Source organism: Juglans regia, chromosome 12 (assembly GCF_001411555.2).
Source record: "Juglans regia cultivar Chandler chromosome 12, Walnut 2.0, whole genome shotgun sequence".
Lineage (NCBI taxonomy): Eukaryota > Viridiplantae > Streptophyta > Magnoliopsida > Fagales > Juglandaceae > Juglans > Juglans regia.
Window position 1 is genome coordinate 4980966 of NC_049912.1, and position 18121 is coordinate 4999086.

Sequence of the window (18121 nt, forward strand, 5' to 3'; positions counted from 1 at the left end):
TAGGTGTATGCTTTTTGTATACATTCTATGTACTCGGACTATACCTATTTACTTCTTTCAATAAATTGTTACTTGTAAATTTTATAAGATGTTCTATGGGAAGACTTTTCTATGTTAATTAGAAGAGCTTTGCTACACAACCTCTACCACACTCCACACTCCACACTTTTTTAAATTTTTTAAATTTTTAATATTTTTTAAAATTTTTTTTGAGTTTATTCTTTTTAAATTATTTCAAATTTTTTATTCATTATTCATATAATAAATATTTAATAAAAGAAAAAAATAATAAAAATTAAAAATAATATGGAGTGTGGAGGTTGTGTGAATAGTAGGAGGTTGAGTAGATTTTTTGTAATTAGAATGTCTTATTACTAAAGTACTATGAAAGTATATTGGTTTATAACGTGAATTATGCCCTCATTAATAACAAAAAGAAATTAATTAAAGCCTTGATTTTCTTGTCCTCTAACTTATAAGATATCATCCACAAGATGAATTTATAAGACAACAAAATAGACAAACATTACTCACAAATAAAAAAAAAAAAAAAGTGATGCTAGGCTGCCGCTGCTCAGCAGTAACTGTTGGGCTGCCTAGACAAAATTGATCTTTTTTATTTTTTTATTTTTTCTTTTCACATTTTTTAACATCTTTAAACATTTAAAAAAAAAATATCAATATACTAATGGTCACTTCTTTAATTAGTAAATAAAAGAATTAAAAAAAATTAAATACATAAACGATTAAAATGAGAAGATATACTAGCATTATTAAAAGAAAACATAAAGCTTGTTTGAATCTCAATATATTTAATTTTAAAATAGATAATCCAGATTTTTTGCCCCATCAACATTTGTTACTTTTTTTAAATTATACATATCATAGGCTGTATAGATTGATGTGAGAATATTCCATCATGTTCAAAATCACATAAAAGGATATAAATGTAGAAAATAATTAAAAAAATAAGAAAGAAAAAATAGTAGAAGACTTAGGGTACGTTTGGGTGTTGAAAAGTGTTGAGAAGTGTTGAGAATGTTTGTGAATAGTTATGAGTAGAGATTGGAGTGAGTTTGTGAGTCCCATTGAGAGTATTTTGAGTTGTTTGGATGTGTGAAGTATGTTAAGTTGTTGATTTTTGAGTAGGTAGTTGAAAAATGTGTGGGTCTCATAAATATTATAGTGATTTGATTTTTAGTAATAAATATTATAATGATTTTATTATAGTGATTTTTTAATATTAATAAATATTGTAGTAATTTTATTTTACTTTTATATATAATAATGATAAATAGTATAATGATTTTATTTTTAATTTATATATAATTGTGATAAATATTATAATGATATTATTTATATATATATAATAGTTATAAATATTATAGTAATGTTATTTTTTATTTATATATTATAGTGATTTTATTTTTTATTTATATATTATAATGATTTTATTTTTTTATTTATATTTAATAGTGATAAATATTATAGTGATTTTATTTTTTATTTATATATTATAGTGATTTTATTTTTTATTTATATATTATAGCGATTTTATTTTTTATTTATATATAATAGTGATAAATATTTTTTATTTATATATTATAGTGATTTTATTTTTTATTTATATATTATAGTGATTTTATTTTTTATTTATATATTATAGTGATTTTATTTTTTATTTATATATTATAGTGATTTTTTATTATTTTTATATTATAATGATTTGTTTATTTATATTTAATAGTGATAAATATTATAGTGATTTTATTTTTTATTTATATATTATAGTGATTTTATTTTTTATTTATATATTATAGTGATTTTATTTTTTATTTATATATTATAGTTATTTTATTTATATATAATAGTGATAAATATTTTTTATTTATATATTATAGTGATTTTATTTTTTATTTATATATTATAATGATTTTATTTTTTATTTATATTTAATAGTGATAAATATTATAGTGATTTTATTTTTTATTTATATATAATAGTGATAAGTATTATAGAATGTTTGTGAATAGTTATGAGTAGAGATTGAAGTGAGTTTGTAGGTCCCATTAAGAGTATTTTAAGTTGTTTGGTATGTGAAGTATTTTCAAAAGTACGAGAATACTTAAAAAGTGTTGAGGATACTTGGTCACCCAAACACAGCCTATTCCCGAAAGTACCCATCATGTCACCCTCTATTCACAAACGCCCCTTTCTTCGGTAGTTAGTGAAATCTACAAACCGAGATGGCTCAGACACTCTCAGTAAATGCGCCTTGCATGGAGGGTACTAGTATAATTTCGTAATTTGAGCCTTTCGTGACGAGGATGATGCGCCACGTGTCAGTCTCTCGACCCCCGATTCTCTCGTGTATAACGCCACCGAGATTTTTCCCGCTTCTCTGGTTATCCTCTCTGCTCCGGGCTGGTCTACGACTAGAGTAGAGAGAACGAAGAAAGCTGAAATGGAGTCGTCTGCCGATACTTGAGCTTTGGTCCTTTCTTTTGACTCGAACTCTGAGATGGTATAGAAGCTTTTCGAGCCCTCTCCTCTGATTGAGCTTTTTGCTTGAAGAAAAATGGCCATCGGCAGTTTCATCTCGAACCACAATTTCGGTTCGTTTGTTGGCTCAGGTATCGGTTTAGATAAAATGATGTTTTTTGTTGTTGTTTTATGTATAATGTTTTTGCTTTGATTGTGTATCCTCGTATATTTTGCTCCGGTCTGAGCTGGTTCTGTAACTGCATTTTGTGAACTGTTGGTTTTCCTTGGGAAATCATCTGGTTCATGGGTTCAGAGAACCTGCATCCATACCATTACCATGGTTGTCGTTTTTGTCTGTGGAATTTTGTGGAATTGTTTTTGCATGTGGAAAACTCTGTGGAATTGGATTTTAATCTGAACTGGAAAAGAGTAGAACAGGATTGATTTTATGGATTTTTTCGTGCTTTGTGGAATTGAGTTCAATAATCAAGCTGCATGCAATTCTTACATTGATATGATGTGCTAATACGGACCTCAGTGTTGTGCTAATTTTTTTATATAGGTAAAAGTAAAGTTTTATTGAAACATAACGGAAGTGGCCACACAGAAAATATGAATAATGATATATATAAATCCAAATGCACAAGTTTCGTGCAAGCTGATCCCACCATAAAAAAAGTGTGAAAAACTCACTGTTTTATTTAAGGACCCCCACTTTTTTTACAAAAAGCTTGCGCAAGACTTGTGCATATGGGCTTGTCTCTAGCATTACTCCGTGCACTGGTTCCGTTGAACAATAACAGGAAATTAAAGAAATAAGGTGTGAAAGAAGTGTCGGAGATCTTTTGAAGTGGGATTTTTTATGAGACTTGGTTCGCTATGGAATTTTTCTATACCCGTTTTGACTTACATAACATTTTATTTTCAAAAGCTACCCCTTCCCCCCCTCTTTTTTTTATTTACTTTCCTTCCTCTTTTTTAACTGCATGCGATTACGACTCTGTTAAAAGTACATGGAGCTACCAGCTATGTACAGTGGCAGAGTGAGAATTTTCTTTCATTGGTGTCAATCAATAACGCTGAGTAACTCTGTATAACTTAATTTTCTTTCACTATTTTATCAATGCATGATCATTCTCTAAACTTATTGTAATTAATTTTAATTAGTTCAAATATTCCAAGTCAATTGCAATGCTTTTGGAATTATGGCGTGGGCATTGCCCCCACTAACATCACCGTAGCTCCTGCCCCTGGATATGCATTTATAATCAATTCTTCTAACAACTCCTCTAGTACTCCTTGTTTTGAATACTTGGCCATATAAGAATTCAGTGATTGCTTTGGGGGAAATAAAAAGAATAGGGTTATTGCTTTGGGAAAAAAAACAAGAATAGAGTTATTGTTTGCATGCATGCTTTTTTTTTTTTTTTGGGGGGGGGGGGGGGGGGGGGTGTTGTGTGGGGTGTTCTTAGTCGATATTTAATCAAATGGATCTGAAGTTGGTATACTTAAAAACTTATAGTTTCTTTCCTTTCCTTATCCAAATTCTTTACTAGCTTTCTGGAATCTGACTCATTAGAGTAGGCTCAAAACTCTCACCCTATGGAAAACATCAATAATATGGAGGACAGGAGGAGGATTGTTAGTTTGATTGGTTTTAAGAGTGTTACAAGCATCTTTCTATTACAGCATTTGCTGACAAATTTTCAGAAACTTCATAAGTTGAATTTTTGCTGATTAGCAACTTTGGTATCTTCAGTTGCAAACTCAATGCATTATAGACATTGGAAATATCCTTCTTAGATTCGTATATTATAATTTTTTTTATGCACTTGAGGTTCTAATGTTCGCAGGAAAATTAGGTCAAACAGAACATGTTATTTCACATCAGAGAGGAGGGCGTCTGGGTTTTGCTTTCGGTGTACCACGACAGGGACATAGGAATATGTTCTACCAACAATCGGGAAGTCTAAGGGAAAATATTGCTACATCTAGATGCTTGTATGGACCATTTCTTCATGCTCTTGCTACCTCAGATGGGAAATTTTCAAAGCCCATAGGAAGACTAAGTGATGAAGGGAAGCATGCTTGTCCATTTCCCTTGCCAACTATTTGCGGCATCAACCCTAGGCAAAGATTCTGTGGGCAGTCTCGGTTCTATATTTCTTCATATTCTGCTCGGAGCAAGCAGATTCAACCAATAGGGCTGAGTACATGTAGTGGATATTCTGAGCATGTTAAGAAATCAAACAGAACCCGTGCTTATTACAAGTCTGAGGAGTATGACATAACAGATGCAAAGGTGGACTCGCTGACATCAATTGAAGAGTCGAGTGAAGCTGTTTTAGTGGAAGGAAATGTGCCAAAAGTATCTTCTTGGTGGGAGCAGTTTCCCAAGCGTTGGGTGATCGTACTGCTCTGTTTTACTGCATTTCTATTGTGCAACATGGACCGTGTGGGTATTTTTATGGATCTCTTTGTTTAATTATATGCCTCGTCTGTATTATCATGGATTTTGGAGTTCATATCATGTTTCCAGGTCACATATCTCTAGAACCTTTTGATTATAAATGGGTATCCTCAATGAGTTTTGAGGCGTCTTGAGATATTTACAACAAGTCTAGACTAGGATATATCTCTAAATTGTAGTAACTTAACAATTCTTGTCTTGGTGAACATGAACACTGCAATGCATCCAAGATGCCCACAAGAAACGTGTTTGCCATACAGTTAATATCTTTTTTTTATCACTGTAGGTGAATATGAGCATTGCTATACTTCCAATGTCGAAGGAGTTCAACTGGAACAGCGCAACAGTTGGCTTAATCCAGTCCTCCTTTTTCTGGGGATACCTACTTACTCAGGTTTGACATGGTATACCTGGAGTACTTTGGCATTAGTGCATCACCATGCAGGTAGTCATGTTTCTACATTTAAATTACTGGTCTTGATAGATGAGATTTTATCTATGTGACTTGGCACTTGAAAATATTTGGTCTACAAGCTCCAAGCATATAAATACCCATCCAACTTAGGTGAGAAACTCTACTTTTCAACTTTTTGAATGTAACTGTGATTGTTTTTCACCTTTCTGGCATATAGATTGTTGGAGGAATATGGGCAGATAAAATTGGTGGGAAGCTGGTATTAGGTTTCGGAGTCGTCTGGTGGTCAGTGGCAACAATTTTGACACCTATTGCAGCAAAAATCGGGCTTCCTTTTTTGCTTACCATGCGTGCTTTTATGGGAATTGGTGAGGTTGGTCTCTTCCAACACTTAACTTTTTTCTGTTAATATTCACTCGTCTAAATGTGTTAGCCCCTAAATAATGTGGCCAATTAAGGAAATTTCTTTCTGCTTCTTGAAACTGCTATATCCTTTGTACAAAAGAAAGACATGTTATTTCCAGCAATGTAAGACAAGGACAAACTAAACTAACTCAAAAATAAAAGTAGTCAGATAACTCAGATATGAAAAAAAAGAAGATCCATATGTATGGCAGGCTATGTACTTGTACAACTTCTATCTAGTATATTGATTTTGCAGCTCAAGATACTCTACGTATTTCTAACTAGTTCCAGTGATACTTTGAAAGTTCAAGTTTGCCTTTTTGAGCCATGTCGTACAGAAGCTTCTTCCCTCCTAGAAACAGTTTTTACCCTTATATTGGTAAGTAGATAGAGATTTTGGTTCTTGACTGCGAGCAATTTTCTTCACAGGGTGTTGCTATGCCTGCAATGAATAATATACTCTCTAAGTGGATTCCCGTGTCAGAGAGAAGCAGAGCACTTGCACTAGTATACAGCGGCATGTATCTTGGTTCTGTCACAGGGTTGGCTGTCTCTCCTGCTCTTATCCACAGGTTTGGGTGGCCATCTGTGTTTTACTCGTTTGGCTCCCTTGGAAGTATCTGGTTTGCGTTATGGCTAAGTAAAGTAAGATTTGCTTTCTTCAGCTATGCTCCAATGGAAAAAGAAAGCTGTCATCACCCACTCCCCCACCAAAAGAAAAAAAAATGATTTCCTGTCTTAGGCTGGTTTAAGTTGAATTTTGGATGTCATGGAATGTAAATAAACACTAACATTCTTTCTCATTTTATTTTTAATTTCTTCCCAGGCATATAGCTCACCAAAAGAAGACCCAGAACTTAGTGTGGAGGAGAAAAGGCTTATCTTGGGTGGTAACATATCGAAGGACCCTGTTTCCGTCATTCCTTGGAAATTGATTTTATCAAAAGCACCTGTTTGGGCTCTTATAATCTCCCATTTCTGCCATAATTGGGGAACATTTATTTTATTGACTTGGATGCCTACTTACTACAATCAGGTATTTTACCCATAAACGCAATCCAGTGAGCTACATCGATATCTTTGTAATGATACTATTATTCTATCATTTATGTGGACATATCCAAGTTTGACATGCAGAAATCTGGAAAACAGATGTGGAAATGATTTCTTCACCTGTGACGAATCAAATCAGCATTGCTGTCTACTAGTATGATTGTTTTGTTAGGAGACTGACCAGCTTTAAGTTGAAATCTGTTCTGCAGTCTTTGGTTAATAATTGTCTTGTTACATGCTTGATTTTGATGTTCAATGGTCTCTACAACTATGAGTTTCCTAAAACTTTTTACGCATATACGATGCACTAATTCTACTGGTACCAAGCCCTTTTGAACCAACAAGGATACTTTAAAAGGATATTCAAACTACCCTCTACCTTGATGTTGCATATACATTGCCAAAAGCTCACAAGCTCTCATGATTCCATAAGTCAATGAGAAATTCTCTTAACTTCTCACAATTTCATTTTCAAACATCACTCAAATATAAAACACTTTTCAATTTCAAATCTTCAACTTCTTCATCTAATCATTACTTAATCATTACAACTTTTACAAACTTTAAAACAAAAATAATAATAAATTATATTCAAATAATTTTTTAACTTTATAATATTTTTATTCCCTCCCGGGACTAGTCAGGACATTGTTCTTGGACACCCAGTGCCAATAAGAAAAATAATTTTATTAAACTTTTCTCTCTCCTTTCCCAAAATTCAATAAAACATCTTAATTCAAACCATTTCACTACGATTCACAGAATTTTGAGATACTCCAAGTGTCCAAACGAGCCCTTAGAATCTAATTTGTGATTGTTGATACTGAGATTTGGCCAATAAACTTAAAATATACCCATATCTAGTATAGTCAATCACAAAGTTAGAAATACTTGTAATGTGACTTATTCTTCTTGAGAACTGCTTGATGTTTGCAATAAATCTTTCTTCAATTTGGCTTCCATATCTTTTGAATCTTGAATCAATGGAGATGTTCACTAGAATGTCAAATTTCTGAATTTGAATTGACAAATAACCATGAATTTTGCAACCATCATGTACTGTCACATTAACAATATGATGTCGATATAAATGAACCGATTTACTCTTGTCCCATCTAATCTTGGTTTTTTTCTCAGGTTTTGAAGTTCAACCTTACCGAGTCTGGGCTCTTCTGTGTCTTGCCATGGTTGACCATGGCTGTTTTTGCCAATATTGGAGGCTGGATAGCAGACACACTTGTGAGCAGAGGTCTTTCCATAACAGCAGTTCGTAAGGCAAGATTCAATACTTGTTTGGTTTTCAAGAACGTTGATCGTGAAACGTAATGTACACTATCGAGTTCATAGATGGTAACAATACACAAACACATGATAGTATGGTCAATTCTCATGGTTATTTATTCTGAGCCTTACTGGTCTATACATTGTACTATACATATTATTGATTTACAATGGTATTGTCCATTTGGCTAGTGTCCGAACGGTGTTACCAAGCAACCATTCTAGGATGAGCTTCTAGATACAGTCCATATATTAATTAAACTATGATTTCTCTGGAAGATGATCTTTATTGATCAGATGAATGAACATCTAGATATAGTTCTTAGTACAAACTATGCCAGCATGCTTTTTTACAGGTAACAGTTTAATCATGTTTCAAATAGAGTTATTGTTGCAGTCTTTCCAAGATGAAATAAATGATTGTAGTAACCCATTTTTCATCATTTATTTATATTATCAATGATTCTCCTATGTCACTTCTGAAAATAATCCAGCTTCAAATTCTTTTCATTTTGCAGATCATGCAATCAATTGGTTTTTTGGGCCCAGCCTTCTTTCTTACGCAGCTGAGCCATGTCAAGACACCTGCTATGGCTGTGCTATGCATGGCATGCAGTCAGGTTTGAGCTAGTTTAACATCATTATCACCCTAGATCAATAAAATTAATTGCAGTATGCTGAGTTCAAGTTTATGGTGTTTCAAAAATTCTTCTTCATTGCCAAAAATCCACTAATAACAAGCAACTAACAGAAAATAAAGTACAACCCCTGAAATTCTTATCTCTAATTAATTAATCATTTTTCCTGGAAAATATTATATTCAATTCTTCTCAATAGAATTGTTAATTATCATGGAAGTAACATGATTGTGAGAAAAACCAACCGAAGTATTTATCAGGGCAAAGAAACAAACCAAGTGTTGCAATAAATATGCAATCTATTTGCAAAATTAACCAAACAAAGAAATAAATTGGCCATGGTAAAGATAGCATAGTATTAGTTTTAAGAGCGAGAAAAGTCAATAGTTCAGTCAAATTAGAAACAGAGTTGGCTGAATGTAGCTAGGCATTTGACTTCTGAATGGTACCTAACCACTGCATGCAGCAAACAAGCAATATTTTGATGTGTTTTTGGTAATTTCAGCCAGAACAGTAGAGAGGGGTATTTGTAGGAAGCAGGGCACATAATGCCAGTAGAAGTAGATCACTCATCTCCTTTGCAGGTAATTGCAATGTTTGGATGTCAAGCTATGTTAGTTTCTAAAAAAGATCAAGAATGGACAATGGAAGAGCTCAAGACTTTCAATGCCCTCCTTCTTTGGACAGCCTCTATAGATTTTAATGGGCTTAATTTCCATGACTATATTTTCTCTTTCTATTTCTAGATAGGTGGCTCTCTTGTATATCTGCCATTGACTTGGATTGCCTTTTTTATGCTTTTTAATGATATTTCTGTTGCTTATATAAAAAAAAAGGTTTCTAAAAGAAAACATGTGAGCTCCAGTCATTGTTTTGACGTCCTTAGCTAGTCTTCACACCCCTTCTTATACAGTTGGAGCTATTTAAATAGCTCCGAAAATTTGTGTTCATGCTCTATCATATTTGGCGTTGGTACCTGGACACCTTTTGAGCTTAAACTAGACCAGAAACAAAGCACTATGAATACAAATTGGCAGTCTAACAAAGCACTATGAATACAGTTACCAAAATTAGAATAAACTGTCTTTTAGTATAGATGAAAAAAAAAAAAAAAACTTTATAACCTCCAAGGGTGCCAACTTGTAAAGGAATTCCAGTATGCACCTCTTGTGTTCTCACATAAAATGTCTAATAGTAGTCTGGAAGCAGTTCGTGTTAGAACCCTAATGCTCATGGAGGCTGTGAAATTAGATACAAATTTCCATTCTATTAGAAATTTTAAAATCTGATTGATTAACACATACTTTTTTATTGACAGGGATCTGATGCATTTTCACAATCTGGTCTCTATTCCAATCACCAAGACATTGGACCGCGCTATTCTGTGAGTTATTGCTATCTTTTTTAATGCGCTACATGCCACTAAATAATAAATCACTTCCTATTCTGCTTTCTGAAATATTACTCCCACCATAAAATGTTCTACCGAGCTTATAAATTATTGAAAGATAAACAATGTTTTTTAGTAACTGGTAAAAAATGAATAGGTGGATGCCAAATGGAGGAATCTTACTAAAAATTGAATTGGTGGGTACCAAATGGAGGAATCTTGAATGCAAAAGTTTAAAGTGATTGGAAGCGGTGAATATCTATATACATATAATTTTCAACGAATAAGCCCTACTCTCATGAAGCCACATCTTCCACTATCTCATTTTATTATTATTAAATGAAACTTATTCCTACAAAGCCATATCACCCCCTCCAATTGTATTATTATTAAATGAAAAATAAATAATATATGAAATTAAGTTAAGCATATTAAACAAACAATACTAAATCAATCATTTCTATTTAAAACTAAATTATTAGATGAAAATGATATATTTAATCATGTTTCTAACCTTTTTTTTCCTCAAAATTACCAGTCTTTTAGTTTTTTAAATGTGGTTTCTTTTGAAGAGGAAAATGAACGTGAGAAAGATTATACAAACACGACTATAACTTTATTATCTGATGATATAGCAGAAATAAATGGGTTCACAAAGATGGGTTCCTCAACTTTGTCTTATTTCTGCGGTAGATGGTATAATATGAACCCTGAAACATTTTATACGTTTTTAAAACATTTAAATATATATTTGTTAAAAAAACTATTTTAAAAAACTCTATATATTATTTATAATTAAATATATTATATTATTTCCCTGCATTGCGCGGGTCTATGACTAGTTTAATATTCCAACACTTTCTTTCAGCAAAATGTAACCAATTTATTTGAAGCTTGAAAATGGTTGAAATCTAGGAAAGTAAAAGCTTATAATGTAATTATTCTTCCAAAAACTTGGAAACTTCAATGACAGGGAGTATTGTTGGGACTCTCGAATACGGCCGGAGTGCTTGCTGGTGTCTTTGGTACAGCTGCAACCGGTTACATACTCCAACGAGGTAAATCATTCACCCCAACTTCATGAGGAAAAAAATGGAGCTCTGGTGTGTACTGGCGCCACTTTCATCAGGAGTCCTGCTGAGGGGTTGATATCCCGACAAGTGGCTCCAATACAGCGGGAGCAAGGAAAGCAACTAGCCGCTTTATTTGCTTTCAGTATTTGCTTTTCTTCTTAATTTTCTGCTTTTTGTTTTTATTTATTCTTCCAACTCTTTATCCTGCAGGTTCTTGGGATGATGTGTTCAAGGTGGCTGTTGCATTGTACCTCATAGGCACCTTGATCTGGAACCTCTTTTCAACTGGAGAAAGGATTCTTGAATAGGAAAATGCAAGAATGTCAGGACATTAAGATGCACCCAACATAACGATAGAGATCGAGTAGTGAAGAGATGGAAGATATATACATAACCAAGGATGAGCAGGACATAAACCTGGAGGAAAATGGATGAAAAAAAGAAAGCAGGAGTTGCACATGCTAAGGCAAAACCCTCCTGGACAAATAAGGCTTAAGATGCTGCAGTTAAAGTTTTTATACCAACTTTTGAGGCCCTACATTTGTTCCGGTAACTTTTGGCTTGACCTAAAATACTTTTTTTTTTTTAACAGATCAATGCTAGGAAATTTCCTCTTCTTTTCACATGGTGTTAACAACTCAAATTCTCTGTAGTTGATGAATCTACAACATATTTACCGCATGCCAACAAATAGCAGCAACATATGTTATCCACGTTCTTGGTGGAGCTCTGACATTTTAGTTTGATATGCATCCGCCCGTAGTGATTGCCTTTATGGTTACTTCTAATTCACTCGTTGGCATCTTTCGCCGCGAACCGGCATTTTCTGTTTGTTAAAGAACATATATTCATTGTTTTGTTGCAGAGCTCATGAAACTAGATTCCTCAACTGCCAATTTGTCCAAAAAATTGGTGGGATCCTGTGACCTTTTGATTAGGGTTAAAAAAATAAGCAGTGAGACATAATATAGCAGTGATTGGCTTGTGCCTGTGTTTTAAGTACCCATTTTAAACAGGGAGCCGGAGCTGGCGGCTTGCTTAGTAGAGGAGAGACAGTCACCAAAATTTGATTACACCAAAAAAAAAAAAAAAAAAATCTGCAGTGCATATACCATATTCTGTCTAGTAATTGTCCTGCGAATCGAGTACCCGGGATTTAGCGTGCTCTAAAGTTTCATCAGTTATTTTGTTTTAGTTTTTATTTGGAGTTCAAGTAATTTGTTACTTTCAAGAATTGTTTGCATGCTCAGTGGTCGTGTCAGAGAATAAAATTCTGACTAATCTTGGGGGTGCACAAGCGAGGGTTAAGAAGTTTTCCTCGAGTGCACTTTGAGTAATTCAAGGTGAAGTTTCTCTATTCCAATAGAATTAAGAAATTGTTTACACTTAAAAGTCAAGAGAATTTGAATATTAGACTTGAAATGAGCATACCATCAAAACCAAGACTTTTTACCATTTGAGTCAACTCCGAAATTTCAAATTATTATTTCTCTCTTTTTATGTGCTTATAATTTGAGGGAAACTCAATATTTTTCACGTAAAAAAGGACTCTTCACTACACAACACGCAACAACCAAAACAACTCTTCAAGCTGAAGAAACTCCCACTACCATTTCAATACCACCTCCACCCACATCATCTTCAACTCTCTAGCGACTGGTACTACCATACTGAATCTTTCCCATGCAAAATACCCCTTGTTTAAACCCTACAGCCACTCATAAAAAGACTCTAATATACACTTGTCACCAACTGCTCTCTTCCACCTATCAATCTGAGTTTGGGCCCATGCAGCAGACATGTTACACTCGCATACAACTGCCATTCCATCCCTCATCCGTGAATGGGACGAGCACATCTAGACCATGGATCAGTTTTCTCTGTTCTAGACAATGCTAACATGTTTCGGTGCATGTTTAAGATTGTGGTCGGAAATATAATTTATACCTTTAGGGCTTATAGTTTATAAGTTAAGTAATAAGTTTTACTACTATAAAATTATTTACTATTTGATAACTATATGTTTAAAGAACTTTCAAACGTTTGTTTGAAAATAAATTAAAACAGTACTTTCTAAAATAAAAATGACAATTACTTGAATTTTCAAAGATTATTGACCATATCGTCAAAAGTTTGATAGTTTTAATTATTTTATAGTTATATGAATATTTTCGTCCATTGACAATATTTTTAAAATTCGAATTATGTTTTGCATTATCCAAAAAAGTCCATTTGAAAAAAAGCATCAAAACTACATTTTCTTCAAACATACTTTTTAACTTATTTAAAATTAAAAGTACTTTAATATGTAACACCCAAGCAACCTAATTTTTTCATTAAAGAGCTTTAAATATTATTTAAACACTTTTTAAAATTCCTACTGTAACCCTAAGCAGTAAAATTGATTGTAATATAACTTTATATTATTATTATTCTTATAGGGAATATGATTCCAGGTCACTATCTGTGAGGGTACAGATTGCTAAGCCTAACCCCATCAAACCTGTTCCCTCCCATCTCCATTCCAGGGGACGCTTGATGCACTTGAACCACCACAAACACTAGCTCAAAGGAAAATTTACGACTTTTTATTTTCCTTTTTTTTTGCTGAAAATTCATAAGCAACTTAACTTTTTGAGAAGATATATGATTTCCCAAAACTATACAACACAAATCAAAACAGAAAAAAGAAGGGAAAAAAGAGAGTACCATCAAAGTACAGAACAATATCAGACTCACATATTTACCATGAGCTTGTCATTAGAAAAATACGTGGAACCACACTCAGCAACAAACTAGCACTTCAATCCTAACATATCTATCTTTCTAGCCTTTTCGTCATCATCTTAGGCCTCACTTGAGGAGCTGCCCCTGATCAGGGAACCACGGCGGTGACCGCCAACTATCACATCCTTAAGTCGATATATGGGACCCAGCATCCTGCCCCTCCTCTTTCAACATCAATAGAAAAATAGAAAACCAAAAAAGAAACAGTATCAGCAGATGGCAAGAAGGTTAAAGGGAATAAAAAGGGGGGCAGACAGTACAACACTCAAAAAATTTATCAAGACTGGCACATAAGAGTAAACAGAGGAAAATACACAAGATTGAGATCCAATTGACATAAGTTACATCCTAAAAGCTGGCTTAAATTGAAGATAGAAATCCCATATACTAGAATGTAAGCTAGATATAAAATAATCACGTGTACCAAATACTGCACCCTTTAGAATGTAACTTTCCCCATAGGTCAACTTAAACAATTAAGTGTAAATTTCGGAGAGATGGGGTTTTAATAAGTGGTGGATGCAGAGGCACCAAATAATACGAGACATTAATAAAAAATTTCCAAAATGAAAGTAAATTAAATAAATACGAGAGATGCAGAACTTTGAGTTGTTAATTAAATTATATAACTGTAATTACAAGTCTCACTTCAGTGCTTCATGGTCCAAAACCACTTTTCTTTCTCATTTTTTCCGTAACTTCATCCTCTTCTGGAAAGCAAAATATGACATCAGAAAACAAAAACTTATGCGATGACGATCAGAAATTAAGAGCTGCTCCTAGCCTTTACATTATGCGTCCAAAAAATTATTCTTTTTACACTTCAGTTTGATTTCGGTTTGATATCAATGCAATTAAATTCTTATTAACCCTCTTAGCTTAGACCACTTTATAAAAAGAATCTACAGATACTTTTAGACAAAATAGTCAACACCAAGCTAACACCTTTAAGTGCCAACACATCAGTTCCAATATCTTAAGATTCAACTCATGATTAGAAATTTAGAGTGATGTTTCTAGCAGTTGGTCCAGCAAGAAGGTTACCTCAACCTACTGCTTTTTATAATTAGCCACGTTTATGTCTCTTTACAATAGCTCAAGCATAAAGATTAATTTCGTTTTTCATGAGTCAGAACCTATAAGAATAACCACTAGAGCTCTGAATCTCAACTTCTGATATTATCCCCACTCCCACATGCACAGACATGTTTTCCAAATATATGTATTCTCCATGCCCAATGAAATTGGTTTTGTAACCCCTTTCAGCTTCTTAACCTATTAATTGTCACACAAAAAGGTCAAGTACCGGACCTCCATGAGAATTGTTCTAGTAAAAAGAGCAAGATCTTAAACTAGCACACTTAGGTGTTGCTCTTGTATGTCCCGTATATTTGCACTCTTGCCTATTCTTATGATCAATAAAATGTTTTTTACTAATAGAAAAAAAGAGCAAGATCCAGCCTCGTCATATTTTTATAAACCAATATATCAAGCAATAACATCTCAATCGAACATACCATCCAATCTTTCATAGGCATGATCAGAACAAAATTAAATAGCCAATCAATTTCATTAAGTATGCCTCCTCATTAAAAAGAAATACCTCTTCGTTAATGCTGATCTGCCACTTGAGTTGCAAAGCCTGCCACCTTTCCTGCTGCCATTGCTGCCCAAGTACGACAAGACCCATCACAGCTGCAGCAATGAAAATAGACCAAAATGTATTTGCCTCTTTTGCATGAGCATACAGGGAAGCAGCCCTTCTCTTCCACCAAGCTCCGCAAGGAAGGTCACACTCATCATGTTTCTGCTCTTTTGCAGGTACTGGAGACAATGGCATGTCTGGAGAAAATTCCAAGCCTTGCTCATTTAGTCCAGGAATGGCCATGTTCTCACCATATGCAGTTGAACCAAGACCTGTCTCACAGTGTAAGGAACCATATGTCACATCGTTATATATACTTTGCTGCTTTTCGATCAAATTTAATCCTTGGAGAGTAGTGCCGTCTTCAAAATCTGTACCATGGATGGATAATGTACAACCCTTTTCATCAAAAAACTGTACTCCTGGGAACTCGTCTGGACCAGTTAAACCTTTAAAGGTCAAATTCTCATCATCCTTTCCACTGGATCTACCAGCTTCTATGATATCAAATTCAGATACCACATCCTTACCTCCTAGTTTCTTATGAATTTCACTGTCATCAGGTTCCAATGGCAAATTCTCATGCTGATTAGGTGGAAAAACAAAATGACCAGACATGAACAAAGCACGAGATATTTCTGCAGCATCATCCTCTTGGTAAACATTACCACTGTCATCATCCTTCAGTTCAACTTCTTTTGGGCCAGGGGCAGCAGCATATGCTGATGCTGAAAGTGACACAACTTCCCATTCGGTCCCACGTGAGGCATTTTGCTCTCCCTCATTATCTGCCATCCTTCAGTCCTTATTTCTAATATTTTTCAAAAACGCAAGAATAAAACTTAAAATTAAAAAAACAGTAAGAAGAGCAGTAAAATATGGATTTAATGCTTAAAATGGTATTAAAGCAGAAAAGCTAATAGCAGTTCTGTTTTACCATAATGCAAAATTAACTTTAATTAATCAAAAAGGGTCCCTTAAGAGCTATAATTTAATGAATATTTTGGAAAATAATATAACTTCAGTCTTCAGATGTAGCTACGCTTTCTTTCTTGTCAACAAATGGTCACAAGTAATCATAAAAAACCATCAATTCAAGAGTTTCAAAGGGATCCACTTCTCATGTTCTTGCCAAACCCAAAAACATGATACTAATATTAGTAGTTTTACCCGAACAAATAAAATAACAACTGTAATTATCAAAATTATCAAAAAAATTATCAAAAAATCATAAAAAGATCTAAATTTCCAGATAAAAATAACCCATCAAAACAAAGAGAAGAATGGAAACTTATTGAAATCCTGGGACTCAATAAGTCACAGAACCAATACCTTTCTCTCAAATACTCATCTACCTTCCGTTTCAGCAGACAAAGATAACATGATACTTTACAAGCAATCAAGTGACCACAGAGAAGTTTTCAACGCAGTAAACCCTGATTGTAAAAGTATTTTCATCATCCACGATCCATTCTCTTGAAAAAAAAAAAAAAGTAGAAATGCCACGATGAACTTTCTACTAATCTTTCTGCAGTTATTTGGGTACAATTAGTGATTTGCAATTACTTATCTCGTTTATCCACAAACGTATACCGTTTCCAGGCTAATTTTATCATATCCCATAACAAAAACATAAAAAAATCAAATTTCACGTCAGAGACAAACAATTTCTTCTTTTTTCCCGAAATTCCTCCAACCATAAATAATTTGAATTCCTGCAGTAAATCCAACCTTATCCAACAACAACACCCGATTCAAATTAGACTATAAACCACCCCACCCACCCCTGATCAACTCGCCCAGCATATGAATAAATATATTGAAAATATACGTTATAGTCGCAGAAAGGTAGACATACGGATCCAAACACCATAGGAATCAACAAACAGATCCTGAACCTACACCAAAAAAAAAAGAACAAAAGAGAATCGAGCCCGAACAATCACGGCCGAGCAGTCAAAACAAAAATCAACAATCAAGTCTAAAATCCATTGCAAGAATCGATGAGAATTAAACACAAAGCAGCGAGAGTATAGCAACCTAATCGAACGAGAACGAGATCGACCGAAAGACAAAAGGGGATGACAACGACGACGTTCCGATGGGGTCGAAACTGCCTCGAAGTGCGCAGAAAAAGAGTATTTTTCGTTCTAAATTTATTTTATACCGAACTGTCTCTCGGGGAAAAGATGAAGGAACCGGCGGTATCGGTATTCGGTAAATAAATGGTTAAGGACTTCACATGTGTTATACACCACCTTTTCGTTTTATCTTAATCATATTAAATAGTATGTAATATATTAATTATCATTAAATAATAAATAAATATGTAATAAATAATTATTTTATAATAATAAATATGTCACATCATACTTAATAGGATGAAAGTGAGATAATATTATAGTGTATAAAATTTTCCTTATTAGATTCCAAGTAATCCAAGTTTTATACTAAAAAAAAAACGGCACCGTTTTGATAAA

The 18121-nt window shown here is 33.6% G+C and overlaps 2 protein-coding genes across 4 annotated transcripts; one reads left to right on the top strand and one right to left on the bottom strand.

The window, feature by feature from the left end:
- Positions 1 to 2394: 2394 nt before the first annotated feature.
- On the top strand, positions 2395 to 11926 carry LOC109002043 (ascorbate transporter, chloroplastic-like). 2 transcript variants are annotated; one of them, XM_018979613.2, is made up of 11 exons: positions 2395 to 2633; positions 4338 to 4939; positions 5241 to 5348; positions 5587 to 5742; positions 6204 to 6419; positions 6601 to 6810; positions 7965 to 8102; positions 8627 to 8728; positions 10065 to 10130; positions 11110 to 11194; positions 11420 to 11926. In XM_018979613.2, exons 1-11 carry the CDS (start codon positions 2579 to 2581, stop codon positions 11515 to 11517), a joined length of 1836 nt encoding a protein of 611 aa, XP_018835158.1. In that variant the 5' UTR covers positions 2395 to 2578; the 3' UTR covers positions 11518 to 11926. The 2 variants fall into 2 exon arrangements, with proteins under 2 accessions (XP_018835158.1, XP_018835159.1); XM_018979614.2 differs by having other exon boundaries at positions 4347 to 4939.
- A 1845-nt stretch (positions 11927 to 13771) lies between these two features.
- LOC109002044 (ATG8-interacting protein 1-like) lies at positions 13772 to 17854 on the bottom strand. Of its 2 annotated transcripts, XM_035683599.1 has the most exons (4): positions 17682 to 17791; positions 16172 to 16452; positions 15600 to 16075; positions 13772 to 14160 (listed from the first exon to the last, which is right to left on the bottom strand). In XM_035683599.1, the coding sequence occupies exons 2-4, from the start codon at positions 16434 to 16436 to the stop codon at positions 14056 to 14058; spliced, it is 846 nt and encodes a 281-aa protein (XP_035539492.1). In that variant the 5' UTR covers positions 16437 to 16452; positions 17682 to 17791; the 3' UTR covers positions 13772 to 14055. The 2 variants fall into 2 exon arrangements, with proteins under 2 accessions (XP_035539492.1, XP_018835160.1); XM_018979615.2 differs by having other exon boundaries at positions 15600 to 16452; positions 17682 to 17854.
- Between the last annotated feature and the right edge of the window lie 267 nt (positions 17855 to 18121).

Excerpts from the sequence above, each read along its gene's own strand:
- LOC109002043 (XM_018979613.2), top strand. The coding sequence starts at position 2,579 with ATGGCCATCGGCAGTTTCATCTCGAACCACAATTTCGGTTCGTTTGTT. Across the intron at positions 5,743-6,203 it reads CTTTTATGGGAATTGGTGAG|GGTGTTGCTATGCCTGCAAT; the intron begins GTTGGTCTCTTC and ends TTTTCTTCACAG. Across the intron at positions 8,103-8,626 it reads CCATAACAGCAGTTCGTAAG|ATCATGCAATCAATTGGTTT; the intron begins GCAAGATTCAAT and ends TTCATTTTGCAG.
- LOC109002044 (XM_018979615.2), bottom strand. The coding sequence starts at position 16,436 with ATGGCAGATAATGAGGGAGAGCAAAATGCCTCACGTGGGACCGAATGG. Across the intron at positions 14,161-15,599 it reads AGATCAGCATTAACGAAGAG|AGGAGGGGCAGGATGCTGGG; the intron begins GTATTTCTTTTT and ends TGATGTTGAAAG.